Here is a 20,328-nt window from a genome sequence, read left to right on the forward strand (position 1 = left end):
CACCAAGCACAATGCCGAGCGATACATCACCAAGCACAATGCTGAGCCATACATAAAGTAAAGCCGTCAGCAATGAATTTCTATTCTACAGGAGGTGCAGTAATTGCACAATTTAGGTCCCAGTTAATCATATGACTGATTTTTCCATAGAGCCTGAGCCTCCTTCTGTACTATTGTTAGATTCCTGTACAACACTACAGCTTATGTCACCACTATATAGATAACACTGAAAATCTGAAAAGAAATAATCCCGACAACTGACATAAGATAAAAATATTATTTTATTGAGGGTCTTGAATGATCCCTGCAGGGAACATCATTTCCATGAACGCTATTTAAAGAGACAGAGACAAAAATGACATGCAGCAGGGCAGGCGCGGTGTCAGCCAATCATGGCTTCACCACAGTTTGGAGATCCACACCGCCACTATGGCTGCCAGGATGCCGACAGCAGGGACCTCCAGGTGCGCCACGGAGTTGCACAGATCGGTGTTGCAGCATTTATTTGTGACGGAGAAGGCGGTGCCCATCACGGTCTCTGTGGTCACAGAGCCGCACACAGTGGTGTTGGCACATCCCCGCTTACGGGTGGTGATGCCGGCTGTGAGGGAAGAGAAACAGAACATGTCAGGAGGGTTCAGCACAAGTCACAAGGAAGAAGGAGGGCAATGAGGATCCTCCTCTGCGGGAGGAGAAGCGGCTTCTACTGGCAGCCCCTTGTCTCCTCACCGCTCCTGTTTTTGTGATAGCAGTGTCGGTGCGCAGCTACTCACCAAACGTCCTCGTCTTTGTCAAACAGAGGTCCTTCACTGCACAGGTAAGTAGTGTCCTGTCCATACACGGATAATCACAGGAATAGCACAGCAGGGGCGCTTCTGCAAAATACAGACATGTCACTGGTCAGAGAGAAGCAGAAAACATGGACACGTCCTTCACAGCAGAGCTCCGACAGCAGATCGGGAAGAACGGGACGAGTCCCAGAAGGAGGAGAGGAAATAACATTTAGGAATGTGGATGCTTAATCTACATAAAAAATAAGTCACTTTCTAAATTCAGAACATTACTTGTATTGTGTCCTGAGATACAGCTGAATTCACAATTCAGAGCTGAAATCTTCCAGCATGCCTTTATTCTTTTGTGTCTGATTAGCATTCAGTGAAGGGTCCTTATGTCAGGGGTCATACAGCAACGTGATGTTTGGAAAACTAAAAGTCCTCTGCATCATAGGAGAACAACAAGAATAGAAGGTGGTGGTGGGTTTAATCAGCAGAATAGTGAGTGCAGCTCTGGAGTATAATACAGGAGCCAACTCAAGATCAGTATAGGATCACTAATGCAATGTATGTACACAGTGACTGCACCAGCAGAATCGTGAGTGCAGCTCTGGAGTATAATACAGGATGTAACTCAGGATCAGTACAGGACAAGTAATGTAATGTATGTATTGTGAGGTATCAACCGGCTGTATTACAAAGGGCCGGTATGTTTTGCAGAAGCGTGGGTGCTCTGCAATGTGAAGCTGGCTGGGACCTGTGGTTCCACAGGATTGCATTACATGCAGAGCCATGGAAGGGTGTGTGATGCTGATTACACACTCCTTACCACCTGTGGGTGTGGCTCCAGGGGTTAAAGCAATCCTGTCTCTGAACCCAGGAGGAGTGTGTCTAGGGCAGTCTAGTTAGAGACTAGCTCTAGACTTCCAGCGTGTATGCTGGGAGAGAGTGAGAGCAGAGCCGAGAGTTCTGCATGAAGTGTGTCTAGGGCAGTCTAGAGAGAGACTGGCTCTAGATGTCCAGTGTGTGGACTGGAAACAAGTGAGAGCAGAGCCGGGAGCTCTGGGTGTTTCAGCCTGCATGGAGGCTGATCACAAGGCTCTGATATTGAGTCTGAGGTGAGTGCAGCCAGGCCAGGGCTGTAGGGCCGAATCTCTCCTGGAGGAGAGACAGACAGGGGTCTGCAGAGGGCCCTGGGTGCTGGAAGGAACCTTGGCTAGAGCTGTACGCTGGCAGGTGCCAGAGAGTGGGGAAGTTGCTAAACTTCCATTATGGACTTATTGTTTATGTTTGAGGGCAGTTTATGCTGAGTGTTTTTAATAAACTGCCAGAATTTTTATGAAGAGACTGTGTACGTGTGTTGCTGAAGCTACCTCACACCGCTGCAAGCGAGTGAAACCCCCCACGTTGCAGGGCGCAACGTTACATATGGTGTCTCGAATGCGGGCATGCGGTCTGGTTGCTAGGGGCAACGCAGCCTGATTGCTAGGGGCAACGCAGCCTGGTTGCTAGGGGCAACGGCCTAGGACATATTCCTGTGGATACGGACTGCTTGCGGTGGATCGGCGGGTCCACGAAAATTTTTTGAAGCGGTTTGCGGTGGATCGGCGGGTCCACGAAAATTGTCTGCGCACTCAAGCAGCTGGCGGTGGATCGGCGGGTCCACGAACAGGGACAGCGCTCTCAAGCACCTGGCGGTGAATCAGCAGGTCGTTGGGGACCCGTGCTGCAGTGGCGAGAGTCCAGCGACTGGAGGTTCCAGGCCAGCCGGAATTGCGAGGCCCTGCTTGGTGAGCAGTGATACACCACAGGCTGGAGACCCTGGTTGTACGGGCGGTACAACCCGGAAAGGTTAGTGGTTCTCTAACCCCCCCCCCTGTCTTTGACCACCGGGTATTACCCATTGGAGCGCCCCTCCTGTTCCTCTTTTCGTTGCAGCATGGAGGAGCTCCTGAACCAGCTGCTGCAGAGCCAGCAGCACCAACAGCATGTGCCTGGAGGTCCAGTGACAGCAGTGGGGGCTAAAAGCCAAAAAGAGGGAATGGTCCCTGCAGACGTTGTGGAGGAGCTGTACCAGTTCCTGGTGCAGGGACAGCAGGAGCTGTCAGTGTGCAGCGATGTGGCAGCCATGGACCAGTTTGAGCGTTCCCTTCGGGGGCCGGTATGGACACTGGGTGCCCAGGGAGATAAGGGCGAACGGTGTGAACTGGGGGCTAAGGACGTTGCATGGAAACCCCAAAAGGGGGCGGAGTCCCATAAAGGGGTGGTTGCCTATAAGGGGATGGAGTCCCAGAAAGCGGTGGTCCCCCAAAAGGGTGCGGAGCATCCCAAATCCAAGGGTGAAGTGGCGCAGATGGACTGTTGCCAGGGACAACAGTGTTCATGCCACAAGTGTCCTGTTTGCAATATAGACCACCCATCCGACGAGAAGCCACGTCTGTGTTCCGTGGAAGTGGATGGGGAATCTGTAACAGGAGTCGTAGACTCAAGGAGCTTGGTGACCCTGGTGAGGGCCACCTCTGATGTCCACTTGATTCCTGGAAGGAAGATCCACGTCGGCTGCACCCACAGTATTGAGACAGAATACCCGGTCTCCAGCGTGGTCATTAAGACAGCCTGGGACAGTGGTTCTCATGATGTTGGAGTAGTCTCAGATTTACTGCACCCAATTATTATAGGTTGGGACTCTAAATTATTTGTGCACTTGTGGAAGCAGGGGGACGTATACGGTTGCTTGTGTAAGAGCCGGAACAGCCGAAAGGAAACCCCACCACGTTGGGAGGTGAAAAGGGGTCCTTGTTGTGCAGTTATGTGTGGTAAGGAGGAGATAGCACCTCCTAAAATTGACTGTCCTAAGTTAGGGGTGACCAAAGAAAATGATAGACGGACCCAACTTAGTGACATAAGGACTAAGGGAATAACCGATAGTGTGACCGTTAAAAACGGGGTAGCTCCAGAAAGGGAGGCAGACATCTGGTTAAGTGGGGACATGATAGTCCAGGATACCAGGGTGAGTGATGATGATTCCAGTAAAGACACTGACTCTAGAAAAGTGACACACGAGTACAGTGTGGTACAGATGGGCGAGAAGGGGAAAACTTCCTCCCGGCGCCGAAGACGTAATAAGCGCCGAGAGGGGGCACAGTGTAGGCCGTCTGAGGGTGCAGAGAAAGTGACATGCCTGGTTAATGAAGACATGATGCTAATAACACCTGCTACGGTGGAGTCAGACGGTGATATCCTACAAAAGACTGAGGAATCAGAGATTGAACTGACACATTGTGACGACAGAAATCAGCGCGCTGCAAGTGCGGAGAAGGAGCCAACCAAGGACGTAATGGTGGTGGTCCCTATGATTTCAAAGTGTGAAGTTGATAGTCTGTCAGACGAGAGTGGTATAGGAAAGGGAATCCTAGAGAGTGTGGGGGAAGGAATAATCCCCAACAGTCGTGGTGAGCAGACTGGTGAACTACCAAGTGCTGCGGTGGATGACAGCGAATTTAGCCCCAAAACTCTAAAAGGAACAGAGTGCCATGTTGAAGGGTGTGACACCCAGGCTGAGGGTGGCACTGCAGAGACCCCAGAGGAAGGTGAAGATAATGCAGTGAAGACCCAAGAAACAGCTGGCGCTGAAGTGAAGAGAGCCTCTGAGGAGGTGAAGTCTGGACCAGAGGTCTCATCCAGGACTGGGAGCCTGCCTGACCTGCTTGGTAAAACTACGATGGAGGATATAGAGACGGTCATGGGTAAGAAGAGTAAGAAACCCAAATGTTCTGAAGCGGAGTTGGAAGAAGCCTCAGAAATAGTGTGTCGTAGACCAGAGAGGTCCGCAAATGAAGACTCATTCAAGAGGATGAGCAAAGACCATCTGCAACAAGAGATACTTCTTAGGCAGGCTACTGAGAGTCGAGTAAGGGAGCTGGAGAAAGAAGTGGCTGAGCTCCGAAGTCGCTTGGCAGAGTACCAGTCCAAGTCCCAGGGAGCCTTGGAGCAGATGGAGCAGCGAGTGTCAATCCTGACCAAACATGTTGAAGCAGGGGAGGCCCAAAGAGAGCTGACTTTGGAAGCTAAACTTGACAAGCATGTGGCAGGGATGAATGAGACTTCTGTAGTCAAGTGCATGGTGGATATACCTGAGGACTTAAGAGAAGCGTGTGCCACCGAGTGCATGCATGACGAATTTAAGAGAGCTGTGAAAGCGTGTGAGGTCTACTGTACCCCAGGGGCTGAACAGTTAGTGATATTGTCCACCAGTGAAATTACTGGGCAGCGGGTGGCTATTCTAAAGGACATGCACTTCAGATGTGTTCGTATGAAGTGGCAGGTCCAACTGCAAAAGGAAGAAGCCACTAGACAGCTAGAGTATAAAAGGAAAGCGCAGAGTCTGGCGGAAGATATTGTCCAAGTACCCCGGGCTCTGGTGGGGAGAGTCATTGGAAAAACCGGACGAGTCATGCAAGACATGGTGAATAAATCAGGATTGGTGAGATTAAGAATCCCTGCTGCTAATGAGAGCAAGATACCCAGGGAAGCTGGTATGGTTCCGTTTGTCTGTGTCGGGACTGTAGAGAGTCTTGGAAACATTCGAAGCCTTATTGAATATCGGGTACACCATGTACGTGACATGGAGCGGTTGTGGCAAGAAAACCTGAAAATTAAGGAGCAGCTTCGCCAACTGTGTGGGGGACAGCAGCCGTCTTCCACCCGTTGTTCAGGGGAAAGAAGTGGAAGATGGCGTGTCAGTCCAGTAGTTCAGACGTGCGATAAAAGGAATCGCCGACAGAGTGGTAACCTACGATGTACTGTAGATAGTGGCCGCTATGAGCTTGGAGTTCCCGACAGTAGCCTTGGGGGTACTCGAGAAGGCCTAGGTTCGGACAAGACTGTAGGTTTGACTGGGGACATGTCTCTCTACTACGGTGACCCTGGGAGGGGGTCAGGGAGAGAACGGTCTGGAAATGGGACGTCCTTTAACCCTAGGTTGACAAGACAGAGTTTGGTGACAGTGTCGGGCGATGTCTCAGGGACTACTGCTCTTGGACGGCCCTCTCGACTGGTGGGGCATGGCAGCGGGAATGCCCTGTCTCGCAGCCCCAGGTCATTGGCAAGTGTTCTCCCCTACGGGTTTGAACAGAGGGGGAGGGTATGTGAGGTATCAACCGGCTGTATTACAAAGGGCCGGTATGTTTTGCAGAAGCGTGGGTGCTCTGCAATGTGAAGCTGGCTGGGACCTGTGGTTCCACAGGATTGCATTACATGCAGAGCCATGGAAGGGTGTGTGATGCTGATTACACACTCCTTACCACCTGTGGGTGTGGCTCCAGGGGTTAAAGCAATCCTGTCTCTGAACCCAGGAGGAGTGTGTCTAGGGCAGTCTAGTTAGAGACTAGCTCTAGACTTCCAGCGTGTATGCTGGGAGAGAGTGAGAGCAGAGCCGAGAGTTCTGCATGAAGTGTGTCTAGGGCAGTCTAGAGAGAGACTGGCTCTAGATGTCCAGTGTGTGGACTGGAAACAAGTGAGAGCAGAGCCAGGAGCTTTGGGTGTATCAGCCTGCATGGAGGCTGATCACAAGGCTCTGATATTGAGTCTGAGGTGAGTGCAGCCAGGCCAGGGCTGTAGGGCCGAATCTCTCCTGGAGGAGAGACAGACAGGGGTCTGCAGAGGGCCCTGGGTGCTGGAAGGAACCTTGGCTAGAGCTGTACGCTGGCAGGTGCCAGAGAGTGGGGAAGTTGCTAAACTTCCATTATGGACTTATTGTTTATGTTTGAGGGCAGTTTATGCTGAGTGTTTTTAATAAACTGCCAGAATTTTTATGAAGAGACTGTGTACGTGTGTTGCTGAAGCTACCTCACACCGCTGCAAGCGAGTGAAACCCCCCACGTTGCAGGGCGCAACGTTACAGTATATAGTGACTGCACCAGCGGAATAGTGAGTGCCGCTCTGGAGTATAATACAAGAGATAACTTAGGATCAGTACAGGATAAGTAATGTAATGTATGAACACAGTGACTGCACCAGCAGAATAGTGAGTGCAGCTCTGGAGTATAATACAGGACGTAACTCAGGATCAGTACAGAGTCAGTAATGTAATGTATGTAGACACTGACTGCACCAGCAGAATAGTGAGTGCAGCTCTGGGGTATAATACAGGATGTAACTCAGGATCAGTACAGGATAAGTAATGTAATGTATGTACACACTGATTGCACCAGCACAATAGGGAGTGCAGCTCTGGAGTATAATACAAGAGATTACATTACTTATCCTGTACTGATCCTAAGTTATGTATGTACACAGTGACTGCACCTGCAGAATAGTGAGTGCAGCTCTGGAGTATAATTCAGGATGTAACTCAGGATCAGTACAAGATAAGTAATGTCATGTATGTACACAGTGACTGCACCAGCAGAATAGTGAGTGCAGCTCTGGAGTATAATTCAGGATCTAACTCAGGATCCATACAAAATAAGTAGTAGAACTTGAACTTAATTATGTTTAATGTGTAATGTGATTTTCCTCATATCTGGACAAACCCTTTAAGTATCATCTGATGTGTGACAGAGACGTGTCAGAATATATCATCAGTTCCGCGGCCCCTGCTCCAGTTTCTGGTGATGGCCCCATCAATTTTAATCAGACGACTGTGAATGTAATTTATTAAACGTTTAGAAAGTTGTGAGTTAAACTAAGTGGGCAACAGGGGGCAGAATCATGAATGTTACAGCCGTATCGCTGCACATTACATCATTGGCTTTCTCATGGAGGTCACATCGGAAGTAAAAGGCACCGCATACCTCTGCTGCCATCATTGGACGCTGGAGCATCAGGACTTGGGGCGGCCGCGATGGTAATCCGGGGGTCATTACACCGGTCTTGGTCACAACACTTCCGGACTATAGAGCCATCGCCCGGATTGTTACAGAACTGCGGGGACTGACAGCCCATCTGCCGGTCTTGGCGAGTTCCATCTGTTAATAAAATACAATAAGTCATCAAAGAGGATTGATATGTCACATTGGCGCCATGTAAAATACTATATTTCCAGTGGCGTAACTAGAGTTTGATGGGCCCCGGTGCAAAGTTTGGACCAGGGCTCCCCCCAACTGTATACTGACACTCGAGGTACGGGATAATAAAGCCAACACTTGGGGTACGGGATAATTACGCTGACAGGGTACAGGATAATTACACTGACACTCAGGGTACAGGATAGTGTCGCTGAAACTTGGCTCTTTCCCTCAGCACTCCGGTTTCCCATGATCTGAAATCCCTCTATCAACACTCAGCTTTCCTATGTTCTGATATCCATCTTTTCCTTTGAACCCACCTTTCCCATGAAATCAGAGCAAGGGAAAGCTGGGTGCTGAGGGAAAGAGCCTCCCTACCTCTGCACAAAACGTTCCCATCCCATGCTTTTATCTTCGTCCCTTCTTGTATATACATAGCTCTCCAAATACTATAATGGCCCCCACATGACCTTCCATATAGTATAAAGGGTCCCACATAACCCTCCATATATTATAATTCACCCCCATAGTCCTCTATATTTTATATTGCAGCCCCCATAGCCCTGCAGTTATAATGCACCCTTATAGTCCTCCATGTATTATAATGCACCCCATAGTCCTCCATGTATTATAATGCACCCCATAGTTCTGAATATATTATAATTCACCCCCATAGAGTCCTCTATATTTTATATTGCAGCCCCCATAGCCCTGCAGTTATAATGCACCCTTATAGTCCTCCATGTATTATAATGCACCCCATAGTCCTCCATATATTATAAAGCACCCTATAGTCCTCTATATATTATAATGCAGCCCCCATAGTCCTCCATATATTGTAATGCAGTCCCATAGTCCTCCCTATATTATAAAACACCCCATAGTCCTCCATGTATTATAATGCACCCCATAGTTCTGAATATATTATAATTCACCCCCATAGAGTCCTCTATATTTTATATTGCAGCCCCCATAGCCCTGCAGTTATAATGCACCCTTATAGTCCTCCATGTATTATAATGCACCCCATAGTTCTGAATATATTATAATTCACCCCCATAGAGTCCTCTATATTTTATATTGCAGCCCCCATAGCCCTGCAGTTATAATGCACCCTTATAGTCCTCCATATATTGTAATGCAGTCCCATAGTCCTCCCTATATTATAAAACACCCCATAGTCCTCCATATATTATAATGCACCCCATAGTCCTCCATATATTATAATGCACTCCCATAGTTCTCCATATATTATAAAACACCCTATAGTCCTCCATATATTATAATGCAGCCCCATAGTCCTCCATATTTTAAAATGCTTCCCACAGTCCTTCATATTGTGTCCCGCGCTCTGCAGTTTCAGCTCAGCAGTGCACAGTAATGACGTCACCATGCTCTGCTGCACTGAGGTGTCGAGCCCAGGCACGGGGGGAATGATGAAGGATGGACCGGAGTGCTCTGCTCCATCCTTCATCATTACTTTGTGCGATGATGGGTAAGGCCCCATAGCGGCCATGGGGTCTGCCACTAAACAGCGCAGCTCCTCCGAGCTGGCTGCTTCTCTGCAGAGCGGGCGCCGGGCCCCTAACCCTGCTGGGCCCGGTCACAGTCACGATCTCTGCGACCGCAATCGTTACGCCCCTGTATATTTCCCTCTCTATCACTGAGATTTCCAACTGTTGACCCGTCTAATGAACACAATGGGAAATATAGGTAATGAGCATGAAGTTTTATCTTGAACGGGAGCTGCCTGTACAATACCCGAAGGGGGTTCCACCCTGTAATAGTATATAGTGCCGTGATCACAGCTGGATATGGATGATTTCCATCAGTCAATTGAGTTTATGTATTTCTAAATACAACAAACAAACACAGACATCTCAGGCAAAAATATAAAAAAACAACTCAGGAAAACCTCCATATTGGCATGTTGAGTGCTAGGAAGGAATTAGGAATTTAAAGAGGACCTGTCGGCAGGATACTCGACCCCTAACTAAACGTTTGAGTGTAAAGACGCCTTAATGCTTATTACATTTATACCCTGATAAAAGAATTTTGTTGGGGCATTTTTTGAGAAATCTATTCTTGAAATTTTATCCTCAAGTGAAACGGTGTCACAAGTGTGTCACGGCCTGATGTGATCTCGTAGCGATCTGGGATCAGTAGGTCACAGAAGGTGGATCTCATTTACCCAAGGTTGCTGCAAATTTAATTCCATTCAGTACCTTGTGTTATCTTATTATGGTTATTATTATAGTGCCATTTATTCCATGGCACTTTACAAGTGAAAAGGGTATACGTACAACAATCATTAACAGTACAAAACAGACTGGTACAGGAGGAGAGAGGACCCTGCCCGCAAGGGCTCACAGTCTACAGGAGGAGAGAGGACCCTGCCCACGAGGGCTCACAGTCCACAGGAGGAGAGAGGAACCTGCCCGCGAGGGCTCACAGTCCACAGGAGGAGAGAGGACCCTGCCCGCGAGGGCTCACAGTCCACAGGAGGAGAGAGGAACCTGCCCGCGAGGGCTCACAGTCCACAGGAGGAGAGAGGAACCTGCCCGCGAGGGCTCACAGTCCACAGGAGGAGAGAGGACCCTGCCCACAAGGGCTCACAGTCCACAGGAGGAGAGAGGACCCTGCCCACGAGGGTCACAGTCCACAGGAGGAGAGAGGAACCTGCCTGCGAGGGCTCACAGTCCACAGGAGGAGAGAGGACCCTGCCCACGAGGGTCACAGTCCACAGGAGGAGAGAGGACCTTGCCCGCGAGGGCTCACAGTCCACAGGAGGAGAGAGGAACCTGCCCGCGAGGGCTCACAGTCCACAGGAGGAGAGAGGACCCTGCCCACAAGCGCTCACAGTCCACAGGAGGAGAGAGGACCCTGCCCACGAGGGCTCACAGTCCACAGGAGGAGAGAGGACCCTGCCCACGAGGGCTCACAGTCTACAGGAGGAGAGAGGACCCTGCCCACGATGGCTCTCAGTCCACAGGAGGAGAGGAACCTGCCCACGAGGGCTCACAGTCCCCAGGAGAGAGGAACCTGCCCGCGAGGGCTCACAGTCCCCAGGAGGAGAGAGGAACCTGCCCGCGAGGGCTCACAGTCCACAGGAGGAGAGAGGACCCTGCCCACGAGGGCTCACAGTCCACAGGAGGAGAGAGGACCCTGCCCACGAGGGCTCACAGTCTACAGGAGGAGAGAGGACCCTGCCCATGATGGCTCTCAGTCCACAGGAGGATAGAGGACCCTGCCCATGAGGGCTCACAGTCCACAAAAGGAGAGAGGACCCTGCCCACGAGGGCTCACAGTCCACAGAAGGAGAGAGGACCCTGCCCACGAGGACTCTCAGTCTACAGGGGATGGGTGAGGATACAATAGGTGAGGACAGAGCTGGTTGAGCAGTGGTGTACTGGACTGAGGGTTATTGTAGGTTTTAGGCTTGTTGGAAGAGGTGAGTCTTCGGGTTCCTTTTGAAGCTTTCCATGGTAGGAGAGAGTCTGATGTTTTGGGGTAGAGCGTTCCAGATTGCGGGGAAGCCATGACAGAAATCTTTTATGCGATTGTGGGAAGAGGAGATAAGAGAGAAGCAGAGAAGGAGATCTTGTGAGGATCTGAGGTTGCGTGCAGGTAGGTACTGGGAGACTAGGCCACAGATGAAAGGAGGAGACAGGTTGTGGATGGCTTTGTAGGTCATGGTTAATGTTTTGAACTGGATTCTGTGGGCAATGGGAAGCCAGTGAAGGGATTGGCAGAGTGGCGAGGCTGGGGAATAGCGAGGGGAGAGGTGGATTAAGCGGGCTGCAGAGTTTAGGATAGATTGGAAGGGTGCAAGAGTGTTGGAAGGGAGGCCGTAGAGCAGGAGGTTGCAGTAGTCGAGGCGGGAAATGATCAAGGCATGCACTAGTGTTTATTCTGATTCTTGGTTATGGTGAGAGATAAGGTCTCGCTGGCTCTCACTACCCTGGGTGAGTTTAGGGTCAGCAAGGGCCTAGGCATGTGATCGATGATGGGGGGCGGAAAGGCTGTGTATAGGGATGTTAGGGAGTGTAGGGATCAGCCTAAGGTGAGTGTTAGGAGGACATGACCCTGCTCCCCTCTCTCTAGTGCCAGGGCCCACTGTTGTGTTGTGTTCCCGGTGTACCTTGTGTATTGCGGCGCTCACCAGAAGACAAGTCACCGAGGGAAGACAAGTCACCGAGGGAAGACAAGTCACCGAGGGAAGACAAGTCACCGAGGGAAGACAAGTCACCGAGGGAAGAGTAACCTGTCAATCAACGACCAGAGGCCGGCAGTGGGCAGCGAAGAGCAGCAGTGCTGAGGAGTGCAGTGCTTAACACGCTCCCCTTGAGGATAAAATTTCAAAAACATACTTCTAGAAAATTCCCCAGAGAAACTCCATTTGCAAGGTATAAATGTAATAAGCATTTAAGGGACTTAACGCTCATATCTTTAGTTAGAACTTGAATATCCTGCTGATAGGATCCCATCTCTGCACCCGGACACCTCTATGAACAGGCAGCTGATGGCTGCTTCCTCTGTGCTGGGATTTCCTGCTGTGAACGGGGCAGGAGGAGCTGCTTATTTCTGTTTCTGTATCTGAGTACAGAATAAGTTAGTGATTTTACTATGAGCATCTACGGTACATTACATGTACAGAAGATATATTTTTTTTAGATTTTTGGTAGGAGTCTATCTGTCTATATGGGGAATGGGTCTATAAGGCATAATCCAGGGGTAGGCGGCACTGCCATAATACTGGTAGGAGAAATTAAGATCACTTCTAAGTAATTAGATGCGCTGTATTAGTGCCACTTTACGGCTTGTAATTGGTAATTATGTATTACTCTGTCTGGGCTTGTACTAATTAAGAAAAGTTGGTACACAGCAGAGGGAAGGGCACTTAATAGATACTTTGCTGCGTGTGAAATAAATTCTAGCGCCGTCCTTGTGTAAGCACCCTGCGCAATATGAAAATGACTCATATTACAGACATAAGAAAATTAAACAAAAACTTACTGGAATATGTTTCGACCGTCATACATTGCTGCCCCTGTTCACACTGCGCGGTTTCACCATTTTCACAATTTCCACTGCATGAATAGCAAGTAAGAGCCGAACCTGGGAAATAAGACGGTGGTACACGTGAATGAGTAATGAACAAAGGATCCCTGTGATACCCCAACCCCACTGTGACACTGATCCCAAAAATATAAAGAAACCTTGTTTGACCCCTTCCTCTCTTCCAGACCACACATGAGACCTTATCCTGTCCTACTACCTCTGTTTTAAAAACATTTAGAAAAAAAACACTGCTTTTTCCTTGGCCTTTGCCAACAAAATGTTTATACATGCCCTCATCATCTCCCTCCTAGACTACTGCAACATTCTTCTGTGTTTCCATCCTGTTACCACCCCTCCAATGCATTCTCAGTTCTTCTGTCACTTCTGCCCTTGCTCCTCTGCGATCGAGTCTCGCCAGTCCCCTCACTGGCTGCCCATCCCAACAAATACTGCTCAAAATACCGACTATGATAAAGGAAAGTCCACACATTGGCCTTTGTCCGCTAGAACACTGCCATAATCTCCTCCTGATAAACCATCACATGACTTTGCTGTCTTCTGGTTTGTTCCTCTGTTTATCATATTCCAAACTTCTCTTGTGCTTCCCCTACACTGTGGAACTGACAGCCCCAACACACCATCCTCTATCCAACTATCCATTTTTCTGTAGCTCCTCTGCATCCACAGAAGTGCTGGGTCCTCCTGAGTCAGAATAGCTCTTTGTAGCCCCTGATCTTCTCAGTGGGGGTCATGTAGATGCCAGTTGTTGCACCCAGTGATATGGGGTACTCGGTTCCGGGTTATGTACGACCTAGGGATGTCACGATGGTGGCTGTTACCCGATTCCGTGCCTTGGGCCCTTTTTATAATAGGGATATTTACAGGGGATATACGTGACATCACCTGTGGTGTTGCGGCTTAGTGTAGGGAGCCGCCACTGCAGAATGTTTCTACTGGGGCTGATGGTATGAGCAGCTAGTATGGTAGTCCCTCCGCAAGTAGGGCCCTGCCCCTGCGGGTGTATGGTGCTGTGGGCGTCAGAAGAAGGAGTCCAGACAGGTATTCAGTGCAACTGGATTACTCACTTTTAGAGTGTTAACTGGTTGTCCGAGGCCGGCTGGTTTTGCCTGCAGGTCCCTTCCTCCCAGTGCCAGTCTGGTTTCTCTGGTACCTTCTTCCCCTGCACCTGTCTCTGGTAACTGGGTAACTGGGTCCCTGTGGTATAGAACACTGGGGGTCCCCAGTCTGTGGTTTGTTCACTTCTGCCCGCCTGACGGTAGCGTGAACCCTGTGGGGTAGGAGTCTCTGGTCCTGTCCCCGGTTCTAACTTTGCTACTGAGTCTTTGGATTCTTTAGGGTCAGCAAGGTCTTTGATGGTCCCCTTTGCTGTGCAGGTGTTAACAGGTCGACTTGAAGCTCTTTCCTGTCCTAGGGTCCTCTACCCCGTCGGTGTGTAGTTCCGGGAATACTCCACCATACTCCACCGGCAACCACCTCTCCTGGGTACCAGGTCACCGTCAACCCGAGTCAGGGTATCACTTCACTTCCACTCTCTAACACTTTCTACAGTCCCTGCAGTTCTGACTACTCTCCACAGTCTGCCCCTCCCACCTGGTCAACTAGTGGACTGGAGTGGCTCCACCTCTAGGCGGCCATCCATAGTTCCATAGTCCCACGTTAGCCAAGTACCATTATATAGGGGAATGTTGGGAGAACTGGGATTACCTGGGTTTTTGTAGGTACCGGCACCGGGGTTCTGGGTCCATAAGGGGGTAGGCCCTGCATTCTGGTGGGGATGCAGAACCTTGTAGCACCCTGAGGTTTTTAGGGGCACTACACCAGGTGCTTCTATAACTCAACCGTTGCCGTCTTCATTGGTACCAGGGGTCATTGGCACTTATGGAGTTGACCCCACAATGTCCCCAGCTACGCGATCAGAAACTCAGCACTAACAATAAAGGATATAGAGAGTGGTAAAGGGATTTCTTGCTATTATACTTTTTTACCACTGATATCGCTCCTCTGTGCTGCTTAACTTAAATGACAGTACAAACTCCTAGGTCCTGTTACTGGTACCTCAGACACTATGGTACCCAGCAACATCCCACAGACATTTTTTACACTTGGGGTGTATCTCTCATATATCACTAACAACACCATCATAACTCACTCACACACTACTACACCATGACCTGTATACACAGCACAGTGCACACAGCAGTGTCATCTCCTCACACTACTACACCATGACCTGTATACACAGCACAGTGCACACAGCAGTGTCACCTCCTCCTCACACTACTACACCATGACCTGTATACACAGCACAGTGCACACAGCAGTGTCATCTCCTCCTCATACTACTACACCATGACCTGTATACACAGCACAGTGCACACAGCAGTGTCATCTCCTCACACTACTACACCATGACCTGTATACACAGCACAGTGCACACAGCAGTGTCATCTCCTCCTCACACTACTACACCATGACATGTATACGTAACACAGTGCACACAGCAGTGTCACCTCCTCCTCACACTACTACTCCATGACCTGTATACACAGCACAGTGCACACAGCAGTGTCACCTCCTCCTCACACTATTACACCATGACATGTATACGTAACACAGTGCACACAGCAGTGTCATCTCCTCCTCACACTACTACACCATGACCTGTATACACAGCACAGTGCACACAGCAGTGTCATCTCCTCCTCACACTATTACACCATGACCTGTATACACAGCACAGTGCACACAGCAGTGTCACCTCCTCCTCACACTACTACACCATGACCTGTATACACAGCACAGTGCACACAGCAGTGTCATCTCCTCCTCACACTACTACACCATGACCTGTATACACAGCACAGTGCACACAGCAGTGTCATCTCCTCCTCACACTACTACACCATGACCTGTATACACAGCACAGTGCACACAGCAGTGTCATCTCCTCCTCACACTACTACACCATGACCTGTATACGCAGCACAGTGCACACAGCAGTGTCACCTCCTCCTCACACTACTACACCATGACCTGTATACACAGCACAGTGCACACAGCAGTGTCACCTCCTCCTCACACTACTACACCATGACCTGTATACGCAGCACAGTGCACACAGCAGTGTCACCTCCTCCTCACTCTACTACACCATGACCTGTATACACAGCACAGTGCACACAGCAGTGTCATCTCCTCCTCACACTACTACACCATGACCTGTATACACAGCACAGTGCACACAGCAGTGTCATCTCCTCCTCACACTACTACACCATGACCTGTATACACAGCACAGTGCACACAGCAGTGTCACCTCCTCCTCACACTACTACACCATGACTTGTATACACAGCACAGTGCACACAGCAGTGTCACCTCCTCCTCACACTACTACACCATGACCTGTATACACAGCACAGTGCACACAACAGTGTCATCTCCTCCTCACACTACTACACCATGACCTGTATACACAGCACAGTGCACACAGCAGTGTCATCTCCTCACACTACTACACCATGACCTGTATACACAGCACAGTGCACACAGCAGTGTCATCTCCTCCTCACACTACTACACCATGACATGTATACGTAACACAGTGCACACAGCAGTGTCACCTCCTCCTCACACTACTACACCATGACCTGTATACACAGCACAGTGCACACAGCAGTGTCACCTCCTCCTCACACTATTACACCATGACATGTATACGTAACACAGTGCACACAGCAGTGTCATCTCCTCCTCACACTACTACACCATGACCTGTATACACAGCACAGTGCACACAGCAGTGTCATCTCCTCCTCACACTATTACACCATGACCTGTATACACAGCACAGTGCACACAGCAGTGTCACCTCCTCCTCACACTACTACACCATGACCTGTATACACAGCACAGTGCACACAGCAGTGTCATCTCCTCCTCACACTACTACACCATGACCTGTATACACAGCACAGTGCACACAGCAGTGTCATCTCCTCCTCACACTACTACACCATGACCTGTATACACAGCACAGTGCACACAGCAGTGTCATCTCCTCCTCACACTACTACACCATGACCTGTATACGCAGCACAGTGCACACAGCAGTGTCACCTCCTCCTCACACTACTACACCATGACCTGTATACACAGCACAGTGCACACAGCAGTGTCACCTCCTCCTCACACTACTACACCATGACCTGTATACGCAGCACAGTGCACACAGCAGTGTCACCTCCTCCTCACTCTACTACACCATGACCTGTATACACAGCACAGTGCACACAGCAGTGTCATCTCCTCCTCACACTACTACACCATGACCTGTATACACAGCACAGTGCACACAGCAGTGTCATCTCCTCCTCACACTACTACACCATGACCTGTATACACAGCACAGTGCACACAGCAGTGTCACCTCCTCCTCACACTACTACACCATGACTTGTATACACAGCACAGTGCACACAGCAGTGTCACCTCCTCCTCACACTACTACACCATGACCTGTATACACAGCACAGTGCACACAACAGTGTCATCTCCTCCTCACACTACTACACCATGACCTGTATACACAGCACAGTGCACACAGCAGTGTCATCTCCTCCTCACACTACTACACCATGACCTGTATACACAGCACAGTGCACACAGCAGTGTCACCTCCTCCTCACACTACTACACCATGACCTGTATACACAGCACAGTGCACACAGCAGTGTCATCTCCTCCTCACACTACTACACCATGACCTGTATACACAGCACAGTGCACACAGCAGTGTCACCTCCTCCTCACACTACTACACCATGACCTGTATACACAGCACAGTGCAGACAGCAGTGTCACCTCCTCCTCACACTACTACACCATGACCTGTATACACAGCACAGTGCACACAGCAGTGTCATCTCCTCCTCACACTACTACACCATGACCTGTATACACAGCACAGTGCACACAGCAGTGTCATCTCCTCCTCACACTACTACACCATGACCTGTATACACAGCACAGTGCACACAGCAGTGTCATCTCTTCTTCACTAATAATGATATTTATATAATAAAAGTGATGAGTGAGCACTCGCATGCTCGGGTGCTCAGTACTTGTAAGAGGCAGTCGGACGCTTGAACAGGCGTGACTCAAGTTCCCGAGTATAATGGAAGTCACTGGGGAACTCAAGCATTTGTCTGGGAAATCTTGAGTTACACATTGACCATTATACTCGAGTTGTGTCCATCTGTGCACCCAGTTGTTTGTTACGAGTGTCAAGAACCCAAGTATGGTAGTGCCCGCTCATCACTAGTTACGAGTACTGAGCACCCGAGCATGGTAGTGCCCGCTCATCACTAGTTACGAGTACTGAGCACCCGAGCATGGTAGTGCCCACTCATTACTAGTTACGAGTATCGAGCACCCGAGCATGGTAGTGCCCGCTCATCACTAGTTACGAGTACTGAGCACCCGAGCATGGTAGTGCCCACTCATCACTAGTTATGAGTACTGAGCACCCGAGCATGGTAGTGCCCACTCATCACTAGTTATGAGTACTGAGCACCCGAGCATGGTAGTGCCCGCTCATCACTAGTTACGAGTACTGAGCACCTGAGCATGGTAGTGCCCGCTCATCACTAGTTACGAGTACTGAGCACCCGAGCATGGTAGTGCCCGCTCATCACTAGTTACGAGTACTGAGCACCCGAGCATGGTAGTGCCCACTCATTACTAGTTACGAGTATCGAGCACCCGAGCATGGTAGTGCCCGCTCATCACTAGTTACGAGTACTGAGCACCCGAGCATGGTAGTGCCCACTCATCACTAGTTATGAGTACTGAGCACCCGAGCATGGTAGTGCCCACTCATCACTAGTTATGAGTACTGAGCACCCGAGCATGGTAGTGCCCGCTCATCACTAGTTACGAGTACTGAGCACCTGAGCATGGTAGTGCCCGCTCATCACTAGTTACGAGTACTGGGCACCCAAGCATGGTAGTGCCCGCTCATCACTAGTTACCAGTACCGAGCACCTGAGCATGGTAGTGCCCGCTCATCACTAGTTACGAGTACTGAGCACCCGAGCATGGTAGTGCCTGCTCATCACTAGTTACCAGTACCAAGCACCTGAGCATGGTAGTGCCCGCTCATCACTAGTTACGAGTACTGAGCACCCGAGCATGGTAGTGCCCGCTCATCACTAGTTACGAGTACTGAGCACCCGAGCATGGTAGTGCCCGCTCATCACTAGTTACGAGTACTGAGCACCTGAGCATGGTAGTGCCCGCTCATCACTAGTTACAAGTACAGAGCACCCGAGCATGGTAGTGCCCGCTCATCACTAATAATGGCACCAGTCATAACATTACCAGTGTAAGTTCATTTACACCATAATAACCCACATTGTGCATTTAAAAGTATCATTCTTTTTACATCCAAAACAGTGCCCTCCATAGATAAAAGTAATTTGCCTGGAAGAAATCAATGTGCAAATACCCAACAAATTCCACATATCAACCTTAAGACTCAAATAAAATATCAATCCCAAACCCTAATTTTTTCTTACGTCTACTGATAACCAAAACAGTCCCCCCTATTCCCCAGAAAGTACGTGAGGTGTATCCTGAAGCCCTATCAGCAGGTATATCCAACAGTGCCAGTCACTTTGATATTCTTCATGGTTTTCTTACCAAGGTGGCATCTGAGGAAAACGAAGAGGAAAACTGAGAAAATTCCTTTTATCTGCATCCTTAGGATTTCCCAAGTTTCTTCCTTGCCAACCGTCTTGGAACAAAGCCTCGTTACCTCCTGGAGACTTTTATATTATACACTCATCTGGGTGTGTCCAGACCTGACGAGACCTCAGTTTTGGATACAGGTGTCGAAGCTCATAAATTAAGGGACAGGAGACATCCCATAATGATAAAGTCATAGATCGATAGATAGATAGATAGATAGATAGATACATAGATAGATAGAGGGATAGATAGATAGATAGATAGATAGAGGGATAGATAGAGGGATAGAGGGATAGATAGATAGATAGATAGATAGATAGATAGATAGATAGATAGATAGATAGATAGATAGATAGATAGATAGATAGATAGATAGATACATAGATACATAGATAGATAGATAGATAGATAGAGAGATAGATAGAAATCTGACCATATGATGGACACAGCTTCATGGCTTACAGTAAAGTTCTCAGCTCTGTCATGTAAGGAATCAGGCTCCCTGTATCTATCAATTGACTAAGACCAAGTCCTTTTTTCTTTCCCGTGACTGGAAAATTCTATAACTTTATTCTCTAAAATCTTTCCGCTCATAAAAGGTCTAGAAAACATCCTCTGAACTTAGGAAGAAACTTGGCCACAAGACCACATTCACAGAAGAATTGGCCTACACATGGCCAGGGCTGATCCTAGCTTTTTCCTATCTAAAGCAAGAA

At 49.2% G+C, this 20,328-nt stretch overlaps 1 protein-coding gene across 1 annotated transcript; it reads right to left on the reverse strand.

The window, feature by feature from the left end:
* Window positions 1–263: 263 nt before the first annotated feature.
* LOC142250990 (uncharacterized) lies at window positions 264–19,675 on the reverse strand. Its single transcript, XM_075323457.1, has 5 exons — window positions 19,565–19,675; window positions 12,797–12,898; window positions 7,568–7,741; window positions 774–875; window positions 264–601 (listed from the first exon to the last, which is right to left on the reverse strand). Exons 1-5 carry the CDS (start codon window positions 19,620–19,622, stop codon window positions 399–401), a joined length of 639 nt encoding a protein of 212 aa, XP_075179572.1. The 5' UTR covers window positions 19,623–19,675; the 3' UTR covers window positions 264–398.
* Between the last annotated feature and the right edge of the window lie 653 nt (window positions 19,676–20,328).

The sequence above is a fragment of the Anomaloglossus baeobatrachus genome, chromosome 9 (genome assembly GCF_048569485.1).
Source record: "Anomaloglossus baeobatrachus isolate aAnoBae1 chromosome 9, aAnoBae1.hap1, whole genome shotgun sequence".
Lineage (NCBI taxonomy): Eukaryota > Metazoa > Chordata > Amphibia > Anura > Aromobatidae > Anomaloglossus > Anomaloglossus baeobatrachus.